The 14,497-nt window shown below is 50.8% G+C and overlaps 1 protein-coding gene across 1 annotated transcript; it reads left to right on the top strand.

Annotated features, from left to right (window-relative positions):
• The first annotated feature begins 921 nt into the window (after nucleotides 1-921).
• MCM2 (minichromosome maintenance complex component 2) lies at nucleotides 922-13,367 on the top strand. Its single transcript, XM_058844919.1, has 16 exons — nucleotides 922-958; nucleotides 1,416-1,603; nucleotides 2,144-2,319; nucleotides 2,953-3,216; nucleotides 4,221-4,440; nucleotides 4,690-4,897; nucleotides 5,571-5,705; nucleotides 5,891-6,082; nucleotides 7,157-7,250; nucleotides 7,783-8,033; nucleotides 8,288-8,414; nucleotides 8,631-8,743; nucleotides 8,880-9,122; nucleotides 9,910-10,092; nucleotides 11,298-11,453; nucleotides 12,301-13,367. Exons 1-16 carry the CDS (start codon nucleotides 953-955, stop codon nucleotides 12,409-12,411), a joined length of 2,667 nt encoding a protein of 888 aa, XP_058700902.1. The 5' UTR covers nucleotides 922-952; the 3' UTR covers nucleotides 12,412-13,367.
• Nucleotides 13,368-14,497: the final 1,130 nt, after the last annotated feature.

Below are 14,497 nucleotides of genomic sequence, written 5' to 3'. Positions count from 1 at the left end.
AGAGGCTGAGCCACTCTCCTATTTATATCATGATACTCCTGCTTTGCTATATTGGTATCAGCCTGAATCATCCAGCTGAGCTCCTGGAAGATCCATTTCAGATTGTCAGCTGCCTCTTCAGTCACTTTTGCTTCTGGTGACTCCTGTTTCAGAGTCATTGTCCCACCCCTGAGTCCAGCCAAGAGTAGAAATAGCCTGATACTAGAGAGTGGTCATAAACCCTTCAGAGAATGCAGATCTCCAAAATCCAAACCACCTGCTGTTATGCAAGACCCTGTGGCCTGGAAAGAAGTATTCCACCTCCTTGCTAAACATCTGTTCATTGCTTGTTTGTCTCTTTAAATTCTTCTTCCAGTCTCTATGGGACAGGTGCTCTTCTTCAGTTCCTCTCACAAACACCATTTGCTCGCTGCACTGAACAGCTGGAGAGACAGATGTGTGTGTTCTCCAGAACGGCTCTGATCAGCCCCATGGCAAAAAAAACCCAAAGCAACAAAACGCCAAAAAAAAAACCAAACCACAAAACAAAACCCCCCAAACCCCACAGAAAACCCCCAAATGCCAGCATCTCCTTCCCACCTCTTGTAGTTTTAGCGAGAATCAGGAAACAGATGACTGAATTTGGTCAGTAACAAACCCGGTCAAGCCAGGCTTGATTTTAGCTGCCGAAGAGGCAGCCGTGAGCACGGGAATTCACAGCGGGATCTGTCCCGTGACTCGGGTACCCGGGAGGAGGAGATCCTTCCAGCCCAGAGGGAAATGTTTTCCGAAGTTTGCCAGTGCTGCCCGCCAGCCGCCCGAGCCCCCGCCCACTCCAGGGCCCCGCCCACGTCATACATATTCATAAGGCGGGGGCCGCCCATATTATCTATTATTCATGAGGTTTCGCGCGCTTTTGTGACCACGTGGGTTGGTTTTCGCGCGGAATCTGGTGGGGCAGGAAGCGGCGCTGATGGCGGTGAGCAGCTGGGCCGGGTTCATTTGGGGTGCCACTCCGGCTCTGCGGGCCCCCCGCCGCGGGACATTTGTCACTGCGGCCGTGCGGGGTCCAGAGAGGATTTCGGGGTGGGGAGGACATTGGGGGTGCGCCCGGCTGTGCTCCCAAAAGGCCGAGGGGATTTTCCCGTGTACCAGCACCGCAGCGCTCTCTCCAGAGCCGGGCCGGGGCAGGATCGGACCCTTTCCCCCGCTCCGGCTGCGCTGCTCCCGGAGGATGGGTTTACCCCCGTCTCGCCCCTCCATTTTTGGAGGGCCGAATTTCCATTGGCATTTGCGAGGAGGGCTAATTACTATAACTCATCGGTGATCCATATACCCCCCTTCCGACCGCGGCCCGCGGCGCAGAGGCTTCTGGAGACACCAGCCCCCTCTCTCCCTGCGGCCCCCTGCCCTCACCCTCCCTCTTGTCCTTGCAGGACTCCTCCGAGTCGCAGGCAGCGGTGACCAGCCCCGTGCGGAGCTCCCGCCGCGGCGATGCCTTCACTTCCAGCCCCGGTCGGGACCTGCCCCCATTTGAGGATGAGTCCGAAGGGCTCCTGGGGACCGAGGGGCTCCCCGAAGAGGAGGAAGAAGGGGAAGAGCTCATTGGGGAAGGGATGGAAAGGTAAGAAAATCGTTCGGGGTGGGTTGTGTCTGGCGATGGGGTGCTGGGGATGTCAGAGCAGCCAGCGATGTGGAGGGAGCTCTCAGGCCTTGTGGGATCCCTGTGCTGGTAGCTGGGGTGAGGGGGCTGAAGAACTGCTGGGCAATGCAGAAAGGCCAGAGTATGGTGTCATTTGAGTTCTGGGAGAACCGAGCAAAGTGCCGGTATGTTCCAGGGTGGGTAAACCAAGATCTGCCTGGATGTGTGATGTGCATTCAGCCCAGCTCTTTACTTCCGCAGGCATGAATTTTGATACTGTTTTACTCAGCAAGGCCTGCCGGCAAGCTGAACTTTACAACACAAAGCCTTGAATGCTGGTATTCCTAACCGTGGTGCTGGAGCCCTTCAGTGCAGGGTATCTTCCACTGAGAAGTGCCTTCCTGCTCAACACCGTTCTGTCCTGCTGCAGAACAACTGTCCTGACAGCTGCCCAGCAGCAATGGAGAAGGGCTGCAGAATTGCTTTCCTGGCCTGATTCCCTGCTCTGTGTGTGTGTGCTAGGGACTACCGCCCCATCCCGGAGCTGGACGTGTACGAAGCGGAGGGCCTGGCCCTGGATGATGAGGATGTGGAGGAGCTGACTGCCAGCCAGCGGGAAGCTGCCGAGCGAGTGATGAGGCAGCGGGACCGCGAGCTGGAGCAGGGCATGGGCCGCATGAGGAGGGGGCTGCTCTACGGTAGGTGCAATGAGCTGTACCAGTTGTGCCACCCTGTGTGTACACACCCAGCTGTGCTTGGTAATAACCTAGCCCTTTGGGGGAACTGGGCTCTTTACTCCCAGGTTAGTAGGGAGGTCTCTACAGCTCCAGTGTGTCTGGGCTCTTAAAGAAATCACTGGTTGTGGGCTTGGCTGGATTCCCCAGTGCAGCCTTTGGGTTTCCTGGGAGTTCGTTTGGTGACCTTCTAGTTACTGCTGAAACAGTTAGGATCCTGGGCCTGGATCAAATGGTTGGGATTTTACCAAGCATATACTGTAGAATTTGTTTGTGTTAGTGCTCCTGTACAGACTTTTGTGGGCTGGATGGAAGGGCCTTTGATGTACTTTAAGCTCATTACTTGGTCAGTGCATTAATGGATGTGAATGTGTGCTGTTGCATACAAATTTTTAAATTCACACCCTTTAAGTCTTAGCTATGTTGTAGAAGATGTAGGAGGAAGTCTAGAACTGGATTTAGGCTGGGCTATCACTTGGTTTGTATCCCTGGCTGTGACTGCTTTACTTCCACAGCCTGTGCAATCCCACTGTGACTAATCCATAGAGTGGGAATGGGAATCCCAGATCTTGAACAGTTTTTCCTCCCACCCCTTAGACAGTGACGATGAAGATGAGGACCGTCCTGCACGGAAGAGGCGGCTGGCAGAGCGGGCTGCTGAAGGCATGGAAGAGGAGGATGAAGACATGATTGAGAGCATTGAGAATCTGGAAGACATGAAAGGGCACTCAGTGAGGGAGTGGGTTTCCATGGCAGCTCCCCGGCTGGAGATCTACCACCGCTTCAAGAACTTCCTGAAGACCCATGTGGATGACCATGGGCACAATGTCTTCAAGGAGAGGATCAGTGACATGTGCAAAGGTATGGCTGGGTCATCGGAGGCTCTCTCTTTTTTTATGTGAGTTATGGTACTTTGTGGTGATCCAGTACAGAGGTGGATATTTTGCTGCTTGCTGTCTTTGTTCCAGACATTGAATCAGCACTTTAAGAAAGCCTGATGCTGATGGAGATAAATGAATAATGGAAACATGTCTACTGTCTTCTTTGATTCTGGCTGACTAATTAGAAGGCCCCTGGCGTCTGCTCCTCATTAATATTCATTTCGTAGAAATGCTAGCAGAAGAATATGTGGGGCAGCAGACAGTGGTCTGCAAGTTTGTGATCTGAAAGAGACAACAATTGCTTGCTGTTTGCACCAGTTACTTTCTCACACTGGAAACTGGATTATCCAGCAAGGGGACACAAATAGACCTTGTGACTTTGGAAATTGTGTCAGTGTTGCAGCCTTGTATTCTGACTAGGCACTGCCAGAAGAAACGGTCATTAAGGCTGTCATTAATGAGTTTTAAAAGCAGAAATTGTCACATCTAGGAACAGCTCATGTAGCTGTAGTTGTTGTATTTCTTCTTTATATTGAGCAGAAGCTTGAGCAGTGGAACAGGATCGGTTTTATGAAGCTAGGAAATAAAAGGCATTTGTCTCATCCATTTCCACAAACATAAGACACAGGAGGTTTTTTGCCAGCCATTCAGCACACATAATGTCTCTCCTATTAACTTCTGTTTCCTGGAGGTCTCTGAGAGGGTTGTGTATTGGGCTGAGGCTTTTGAATTTCAGGAACACTGAGCCTGGGAAGTATCTGTGCAGAACTGGAGAGGAACAATCACAAGCTTGGTATTGATGAAGAATTTCTTAGAGAAATAAATTTAAATGGGTTTTCCTTTTACAATTTTTAAATTGTTAACCTGTAAATTTCAGGGAAGGTGCAGCCTGCAGGATACAGTCTTGTCTGTTCTGGCTATCCTTTGCAAACTCCTTGAGGAGGGAACAGGCTGAAATTACAATTCACCCCATATTTTTTTAAGAGAACAGAGAGAGTCTGGTGGTGAACTACGAGGATCTGGCAGCCCAGGAGCATGTCCTTGCCTACTTTCTGCCTGAGGCCCCAGCAGAGATGCTGAAGATCTTTGATGAAGCAGCCAAGGAAGTGGTGCTGGCCATGTACCCCAAGTATGATCGTATTGCTCAGGAGATCCATGTCCGCATCTCCCACCTCCCTTTGGTGGAAGAGCTGCGGTCACTCAGGTAAGAGCAGAACTACCAGCAGTGGCTGTGGGACTGGCGTTAGGCTTTGGGGTGCTCAGGACTCACCTGTGAGCTAAACCTCAGGGTAGGTCTAACAGGATAGCTGAGGTTAGCACAGGAAAGAATCATACTAAGGATGAACTTTCAGCATCCCTGAGCTAAACTTGTGCCCTGCAGCAAGAGCATTTCTGGAGGGTGTTTTGCCTTCTGTGCCCTGCAGGCATCCAGCATATCTGTGTCTTTCCCCAGGCAACTGCACTTGAATCAGTTGATCCGGACCAGTGGAGTGGTGACAAGTTGCACAGGGGTCCTGCCTCAGCTCAGCATGGTCAAATATAACTGCAGCAAGTGCAACTTCATCCTAGGACCCTTCTTCCAGTCACAGAACCAGGAGGTGAAACCTGGTTCCTGTCCAGAGTGTCAGTCTCTTGGCCCATTTGAAATCAACATGGAAGAGGTAAGAGATTGTGTGCTTGCCTGGATGGGAGTGGCTGCTCATCCTGCTCCACTGCCTGTTCCTCACGGCCCTGCTTTGACTCCCACCCTTTGAGCAACTTGCTGTGGGGTTTCTGCTATATCCAGGGGTCTGTGAAGATAGGTCCGTTTGAGGTCTGTTTGAGTTCTTGACCCAAATAACTCAATTTATCAAACAAAAGTAATTTATCGCCGCACTGTAGGTGTTTGGATTGACTCTTTTGCCACAATCATCTTTGTGGTACACAGTTATTTATTCCTATTTTAGAAATGCAGACACAAGCTGTCCAGATCTCCTTCCCAGATTAGTTCAGTCTGTCCTGATCTGTCAGCTAAGGAAACCAGAGAGCAAAATCATTGATGTGGAGCTTCTGACTTTCATTCTTTGCTTTGATACCTTTAACCATCACAAGTGGAGCATTCTTCTCACAGGAATTGCTCCGGTATTTGTGTGGACAAACTGTGGAGGCTGAAACACGGTGGTGAGATGCAGCAAAGTGCTTTTCTGTCACCACTATTGTCTATTTTTCCCATGTCCATCTTTTTCTTACTGAAGTACAGTAAGTCTTGGAACGGCCCTTCTCTCTGAGGTGCCTGTGAAAAGCCATGCTGGTGCCTACTGGACTTGCTGGGTCACTTTGATTTTGTTGCTGCAGACAGTCTATCAGAACTATCAGCGCATCAAGATCCAGGAGAGCCCTGGGAAGGTGGCTGCAGGCAGGCTGCCCCGCTCCAAGGATGCCATTCTCCTCGCTGATCTGGTGGACAGCTGCAAGCCAGGAGATGAGATTGTGAGTACATTGTTCATGTATCAGGAGAGCACAGGGTATTTTTAAATTCTGACAGTGACATCATGGGAACATCTATGGGAGTGTGGGGAGGGGTTGTCCTCAGATGCATTTGAGCCTCACCTTAAAATGGAGAGGGGGCTGCTTTGTACTGTGCAGGCACTGACACAGCATTTCCTGCTTCCCAGGAGCTGACAGGGATCTACCACAACAACTACGATGGCTCCTTGAACACTGCCAATGGGTTCCCAGTGTTTGCAACTGTGATCCTGGCCAACCACATCGCCAAGAAGGACAACAAGCTGGCTGTTGGGGAGCTGACTGATGAAGATGTGAAAGTGATTGTGGGTCTGTCCAAGGATGAGCAAATTGGGGAGAAGGTGGGTCAGCCTCAGACATCCCTTTTTTCCCTGTTGATAGCTTGCCATCACCTGGCAGCTGGATCAGAAATTGATGAAATGGGTCAGCTGGCCAAACAATGGTTAAAGGAACCCAGAAATCCCAGTTTTCTGTAACTCTCAGGCAGCTGTTCATGAGCAAGTTTTAGGAGGCAAATAAATAAGGAACCTCCCTTGTACTTCTGGAGGTCAAATTTTCTGTTTCTCCCATTCATTCTCTGAGCCTTCTACATCACAAGGCTAGAACACAGGTGAGAGACACTCAGACACTGCTTATATCTGATAAGTTTTCTCTCCCTGTGTCTTAAAAGCCAAGTGGCAGAAGTGTTCTGTGAGGCCACTGACTGCATCTCCACTCCACTGAAGGGGATATTATTGCTTAGTTTAAGTTGTGGTAGAGGTTTTACCTTTGCTTCCTCTATATGGTAAGACCTGAATCCAGTACTTGAAAGAACAAAGCTCCTGGATTGGTGCATGTTCAGCCTCACTTGGGTCAGATTTAATCTCTGCACTGGGGGACTTGGCTCCATTGCCTTGGCTGTGCTGTTGTTACAGGGACAGCTTCAGTTGAGCCAGGAGTATTTTAACACGAGTAGTCCCCAGCATCAGGTTACTTTCAGAATCTCCTTGAGGTCACAAGCCAGTTGTTCATAATATTTGACTGTGACAACAATTCATGTGCGGCATAGCCCATTCAAGTGCTGTCACGTGCAGTGAGTGAGCCTCTGATCAAGGTCCCCAGCTTTACAAGAGCTGATAACAGGCACTTGTGATGTGCCTTATGCACAACAGGGTTGTGGAGGCAGTGGCAGCAGCTTCTAGCACCAGACTAAATAGTCTGCCATGCCCCAACTGCACCATTTTTGTGAAGCTCCCTCAGGCAGTGGGTGGATTGTTACCTTTGAAAAAGCTCTCACGCCCTGGATAATAAAATACTCTTTGTAGGCAGTAGTATCTAGAGAGTAGCTATAGATACGGCACCTTGCTGATGTTCATGCAAGATTCTGTTCAGAATAGGAACTGGTATTCCCTGGACAACTCTGGTTTCCCTTTCAGATTTTTGCCAGCATTGCCCCATCTATTTATGGACATGAAGATATCAAGAGGGGTTTGGCTTTAGCTCTCTTTGGTGGGGAGCCCAAAAACCCAGGTGAGTGTCACTTGTGTCCTTTGGTCCTGCCTCATTCAGGGGAGAGCAAAGGGACTGGGGTTTGTCTGTGCCATTGCAACAGGAGCAGTTAGACTTGTCTGCATGGCTTGGTAAGAGACAAGGTTTAGCAGACTGAGGGATATCTGTGATTGAACTGGCTGTTTTATCACACTGAAAACTTTAGTGTGACAGTAGAAATGCTATGACTGAAAACAGGTCCTGCTGCAAACCCAGGCAAGTTTTTATCCCTCCTATAGGAGGTCACCTTTAATGCTCCTTCAGAGGTTTGACCTTCTGGCACCCTGATTTGTTATCATCTCCTTAGAAGGATGTGTTAGGACATATCAAGGTTAGAAAGTCTGTTTTACAAAGATGACTGGCTCCAAAACTGACTTTCTTTCACCCTCAGCTTTCCTGTAAACTGGTTGCTGTGCCTGCTGGTTGCCCTCTCTTCAGCTTTGTGGTGCTCAGGGCAGGGTTGCTGCCAAGCCGTGCCCTCAGCTGCCACATGGTTTTCCCATTGCTTTTGTAGGTGGCAAACACAAAGTTCGTGGTGACATCAATGTGCTTCTGTGTGGAGACCCTGGTACTGCAAAATCACAGTTTCTTAAATACGTAGAGAAGACATCAAGCAGAGCAATCTTCACCACTGGCCAGGGTGCTTCTGCTGTGGGCCTGACAGCCTATGTGCAGAGGCACCCAGTCACCAAGGAGTGGACTTTGGAGGCAGGAGCCCTTGTGCTGGCTGACAGAGGTGTCTGCCTGATTGATGAATTTGATAAGGTGAGCCCAGCTTCATCTCTCCAGGAAGGATTAGCTGTGAAGTGACCAGCTGTAACCTCTGTCCTCTGAGGACACACTGTAACTCAGGGTGATGTCTCCCAGATGACCTAAGTGCCTGCAGTTTGCTTAGGCCCTTGCTATTCCATAGTGCAGTTTGCTGCCTTTCCAGAGCACCTGGAGCTGATTCCCCTTGGTGTGTTTGGCAGTAGGGTATAGACATAGTTTCACTCTACCTCATTTTTGCTTTCCTGTAGATGAATGATCAGGATAGGACCAGCATCCATGAAGCCATGGAACAGCAAAGCATTTCCATCTCCAAAGCAGGCATTGTCACATCCTTGCAAGCTCGCTGCACCATTATTGCTGCTGCCAATCCCATAGGTAAGTGCTGAGAGACTACAGGGCCATCTCGGCCTCTCAGCATAAGTCCACGGTCACGAGAGCTGTGGCACAGCTTCCCCTCCCTCTGCCTGGTTCCTTCAAGTCTGGAGCGGAGATCAAGCGAGCAGAAAAGTCCTCAGTAACATACTGGAGGTCTGTCCTTCCTCCAGAGCTCCAGCCTTGGAGCCTGTGTGACCTGGATTGTCTCTGGCCTAGGTGGGCGATATGACCCGTCACTGACGTTCTCGGAGAACGTAGACCTGACAGAGCCCATCATCTCTCGCTTCGATATCCTGTGTGTGGTGAGAGACACGGTAGACTCAGTGCAGGTAGGGGCTGTGTCAGGAGTCTGAGCGTGTGCTGGGCCTCAGTGCTGCTGTTGGGATGCTCAGCTGCAGCTGCCCATTGAGGTTTTTGTGTCCAGTGAGTGTGCTCAGTGTCTGTTGGTTCACTGCTCTCTTGTAGGATGAAATGCTTGCCAGGTTCGTTGTTGGCAGCCATATCAAGCACCACCCAGGCAACAAGGAGGCAGTGAATGGGGACAATAACGAGGTCATCCTTCCCAACACCTATGGGGTTGAACCCATTCCTCAAGAGATCCTGAGGAAATACATCATCTATGCCAAAGAGAAGGTTCACCCCAAACTCAACCAGATGGACCAGGACAAGGTGGCCAGGATGTACAGTGACCTTAGGAAGGAGTCTATGGTGAGAATGCTGAGGAAAGGAGGGAAGAACCGTATGTATCTAGGCTGCAAATCAGCCTGAGACTGCTCCAGCATATGTTGACACATTCTTGCCATTCCCATCACAAAAGTCTGTGCCACTGTTTTGTGAGAGACAGGCAGATCCTGCAGTGTCTGCTGAACAGATGATTCTTCATCTGAGTGCAGAGTCTCGCCTGTTGGTGACGTGTGGACTGATGGACTGGACACATGTACAGTGCCTGCCATGGCAAAGTCCTTTTGTTGTCACCCAGTCTGGCAGGCCCGCAGGAGATGTTTGCATTCACTCAGATCCACATGCTCCTGGTACATTACAGGGAGCCATTAGCTGTAGAAACGCCCTCTTTTTTGTCTGTGGGATGTCTCGGGCTCATTTCATGCTCTCCAAGTGAAGGAGGAATTTGTTGAGGTGTAAGGGAGATTTTTTGGAGCTTGGGAAAACAATACCTTTTTTGATTGGCGTTTTGTTTCTTTAACTCCTAAAATTTGCTGAAGGAAACGGGATTGCTAGCCTTGGAAAGGCCCTAAAGAGTGTCACGGAGTGTCCCCACAACATCCCCTTGCACTGTGCTGATTTCAGATGAACAGGGAAGCTGTGCCAGGCTGTGTGGCTGTGCCAGCAGGTGGCAGAGCCTCCTTAGCCTGAGTGAATCGCCCTCAGAGGTGCAGAGAGCTCCTGTGATGTGAAAGGAACTGGATCCCGGGCCCAAAGGCACCTGTCTTGCCCCGTGTCTTGTATCCTTCAGTAACGCGTTGCCTCCTCCCCTCAGGCAACGGGCAGCATCCCCATCACGGTGCGGCACATCGAGTCCATGATCCGCATGGCCGAGGCGCACGCGCGGATGCACCTGCGCGATTACGTGGTGGAGGACGATGTCAACATGGCCATCAGGGTGATGCTGGAGAGCTTCATCGACACACAGAAGTTCAGTGTCATGAGAAGCATGCGCAAGGTGGGCACCGGCTGAGCCAGGGCTGTGGCTGCACCCCAGGCCCCGTGGGTTCAGCTGCAGCCTCCTTGCACTGCCCTGGCTGTGGGGAGAGACCTCGTGCTCTGCAGGGGTCTGTCCTGGGGAGACAGGCTCAGAGCCTGTGTAAGTGGAGTGCTGTGGGTCTGAAGTGTCAAGGAAGTTCCCTGTGTGACCATCCAGGAGCCACTGTGGCAGTCACACTGACACCACCTGAGCTGGGACCGAGGCCACTTCACAGCTACACACACCACACTCACAGTCAGACAAGGTTTCCTTGCCAGCTTGACCCCAGGTTTTCCCATAGCAGAGCCTCAAACATGTGGATACTTAAAGTAATTTAATCACTGTGCAATAGCAACAGCTCAAGCTGGGTGCCTTTGAGGAGGGATCCCAAACAAGGCACTGTTCCATGACTGCCTCTCGTTAGTCTGTGGTGAGGCAATGTCTTTGTTGGGTCTGAGAAGGAAGTGTACCTCGAGCCTCTGAGTCAAAAGCACTGCCATGTCTATTCTTTTTGACACCTTCCCTGCTATTTTGGCACAGGGCAGCTGCTGCTGCTGCTGCTGCCAGGTGATCAAGCCAAGTAGGCAGTTTGTTCACGTTTTTATTGGGCTCTGAGGGTACAGTTACCCACAGGGTAGCACTCACTGTGGGTTATGTGCAGTCTGCCCTGTTCTCTGAGTAGCAGGGGCTGGCTCCAAACAGCTCTTGGCTGGCCACATGCTGGCATTTATCCACTGTTGAGTGTCTGCCCTCTGTCTGGACGACTCGTGGCCTCTCTCTTTGGCTTCAAACAGCCTGCCAAGTATGAGCGTCTGCTGGGGAGGCACAGGGCAGTCTGGCTTAAGGGGAACTGCTCTGTGCCTTGTCCAGGGCCAGCCCTCCCACGGCTGTGTCCCTGTGGGCAGTGCACTGCTAGTCCCCAAGAGGCACCAGCACCGCTACAGAGATTCCAGATGGGAATAAAAGCAGTCAGCAGAGGAGTTGTGGCTGTCAGAGGGCTGCCACTGCATGTGCAGGTGGCAGCTTGGCAAGGCCGTAGTCACTTGAGATACACTAAGGGCACAGGTGACAGCAGTGTCATTTGGTTCCCTGTGTGCTCTGTGGGAGGAGGGGGTTGGTTGATGTTGGGCACTGCAGTGTGTCACTGTTCTGATCCTCATGGCTCGTCTCATCCTCCCTCCTAGACATTCTCTCGCTACCTTTCGTTCAAGCGAGACAACAACGAGCTGCTGCTGTTCATCCTGAAGCAGCTGGTTGCAGAGCAGGTGATGTACCAGAGGAACCGCTATGGAGCTCAGCAAGACACCATAGAAGTCCCAGAGAAGGATCTGGTGGACAAGGTATGGGCTTATAACCAGCTGCCTCTGGTTTTCTCTGTAGCCTCAGAAGCAGAGGCGTTCTGAGACTCCTAACTTCCCTTCCTGTGTTACAATACCATAAAAAAGACTGGTGTTAATCAGTATCATCAGGATTGTCTCCTCTGTATGTGCTCCTCTTGTTTGGAAGCACCGTATTCTTCCCTCTCTGTTCTCATATCCCTGCTTAAAGCTTCAGGGTTGGAATGGTAGATCCTGCAGGTGAATGAGAACTCAAGTTCCCTGGCATCTGCATTTGGAGAAGCAAAAAGCAGAAAAATCTATGTATATGAACTTTTCCAATGCCTCCTGAGGCTCACTTGCCTCCTCCTTCACGCTGGTCCAAAGGCTGCACTTCTGGCTTGGCCTTTCTGTGCAAAATACTGACCTTGCTTGGCACTAAAGCAGTGTTTGATTCCTGGATTAGTGTTTTTCTTGCTCTTTGCATCAGATGTGCAGAGTAACTACTTGCAAAGCCACAGCTTGGTGTTGCCAGGGTGGCCATCCCCAGTCAGATATCTCCCTTGCAAAACTCTCCTGCTGGATGAGGTTTTGGGGACTTTTGGATAGGAGTTACATTCTAGCTCTGGTGGAAGTAAAAGGAGCTGAGAGCAGGCAGATGCTGAGCCAGCATCCTCTCTTGGCTCAGCTCAGCACTGCCAATGCTCTTTCCTCCTGACCCACAGTCTCCCCTGCTACTGCAGTTCTGGATCCTGCTGAGCAGAGCAGAGATTGCTGACTGTCCAATTTTATGCAGCCTCTGCTATGGAAAATCACATGGTTCTTACTTTGATTAAATAAACATTTACCTCTCCCCTCTTCCTCCTGCCAGGCTCGGCAGATCAACATCCACAACCTCTCAGCCTTTTATGACAGCGAAGTGTTCAAGATGAACAGGTTCAGCCGGGATGTGAAACGGAAGCTGATCGTCCAGCAGTTCTGAGGCTGGCAGCAGAGTCTGCCACCTGCTTCTGTGAGATGAGACCTCCATCTTCCAGCCCTCCAGGAATGCCACGGACATCCTGAGCCAGAGGGACCAGGCTGCACATCCTCTTGCTTGCTTTGTGCCTTATGGATTAAGCGAGTGCTGAGCTGCTGAAGACCTTGTAAATAGAACAGTATTAAGTAGTTAAATGCCCTGTCAAGTCTGTTTAGCAACTTTGTTCACTATTTTGCCTTGTAGCTAAGCACAGCAGGGAGAGTATTGCTGGCCATATACATGGCATGTTTTCTGTTTGTTTGTCACTAGTTGTTATGGGCTCCTCTGCAGGAGGGACTAAGTGGGAGCATTCAGAAAGCATTATCCATCCCCCTTGGATTGCAAGCACCCTCAGGGATTCTCTGTTCCCATCTCTAGTGACTGTACAACCTCGTGGGTGATAACTGAAACTGCTTTCAACTCTCCATGAACCAGCCAGCCTCTCTGCTCCAGGCCTTTGCGCCTGACACTTGACATTTCCCCAGGTGCCCACATGGGTTGACCTTGTGCTTGGTTTCTGCAGGGGAGGAGGGGGGAGGCAGAGGAAGACAAGAACTGAAACAAAACATAGCTCCTTTTGATCTTAATGGTGACCTGTATGGGCACTGAAAACTCCTTCAGTACCTGCTGGGGAATCTCCAGAAGCTGGTGTGGAGAGGCTTCCTTTGCTTAGTGAATGTTATCACTGTGTAGCTGTCAGCAAGTGTGAATTTACAGCTGAATCCAAACCTTTGACACTTAAACTGAACACCCTCTCTCACACCCATTTGTTGAGGGTGAAGTACCCATGGTGCTGGTTTTGGGCATGGCAGTGGAGGAGGCCTAAGCTGGATGTATGTGTTCATGGAGGACAGGATGGGCTCAATGTTCACATGCAATTTTCTTAGTATGTGTGTTTTAAATACATTTGTTTTTCAATACTTCTGCATTTCCTCTTTTGGTAACTCCTGCCACCAAGAGTGGAAGTAAGAGCTTAAGTGAGCAACCTGGGTGCTGCATGAACTGCTCAGCAGTTGTGGGGTCAGGTTTGGGTACAATCACATCTCATGTTTGCACTTGGGTTAGTAGGAACGACCAGCTCTGGCTCTCAGCTCTAGCTGAGACATCTGTGGACTTATAGCAGGACACAGTTGCCCTGGACCATGCCATTAATGCTGCCTTTCCCACCAAGGACCTGCCTGCAGTGCTTCCTTCCCTGTCTTGCCTGTTTATGTTTGTGTCCCATTGCAACTATTCCATCAGAGTATTTCTCATCTCCCTTCCTTACACACACTTGGATTAGATAGCCTTGATCTCATGCCTTGGCTGCCACTTGAATTCCAGTCTGGGAGAAGCAATAACCCCTCTCCAGGACTCGGCTGAGCTTTGCATTGAATGTGCTTTTTCCTGGCTGGAGTTGCAGGACCTTAAGGCATCTCCAGCCTCCCGCCTGCGCTCAGGAGAATTTGTGAGCTGGCTGCTGCAGTTGTGTGCTGGCCAAGCAGAGGTGTCCCTGGCTGTCCACACCCACACTGTGGAGTTTGTCACGGTGATGTGTGTGCCTGTGTCCTCCCAGCCTGGAGCCAGCAGTGCTTGAGCCCTGCTGGGGGCTCAGCACATGACTCTCAGCCTGAAACTGGCTCTGCATGTTGCCTCCTGTCTGCCAGCTCCCTCCTGTGTATTTGTTTAACTGCTTTGGCTGTTTCTTTCCCTTCCTACTGGGTCTCTGTCTACCAGGACTTTCTGCAGGCAGCCCATAGAGACCCTTCCTGGTATCCTTCCCTGCCTGAGCAAGCCTTTGCCCCTGAACGTGGGCCTGGACCGGGTCTGTGTTGGGGATGGCCAAGCTGCTGTGTGCCTGCAGCTGCCTGGTGAGGTCCAGTGTGGTTCCTCAGGGACACAGCTGTTAGCACCTTACCTCCTAATGCCAGAGGCCACAGAGACTGTCCCTGGGAGCAGCAGCTGCAGGCGCTCGCACACTGCCAGCTCTGTGGGAACCCACACACCTTGTTGGGAAAGGTCCTGGCCCTGAGAGAACAAAACCAGAAATAACAAGGGATGAAACAATGTT

Source organism: Poecile atricapillus, chromosome 9 (assembly GCF_030490865.1).
Source record: "Poecile atricapillus isolate bPoeAtr1 chromosome 9, bPoeAtr1.hap1, whole genome shotgun sequence".
In the NCBI taxonomy this organism is placed as follows: Eukaryota; Metazoa; Chordata; class Aves; order Passeriformes; family Paridae; genus Poecile; species Poecile atricapillus.
This window is presented reverse-complemented; position numbering and strand designations above follow the sequence as displayed.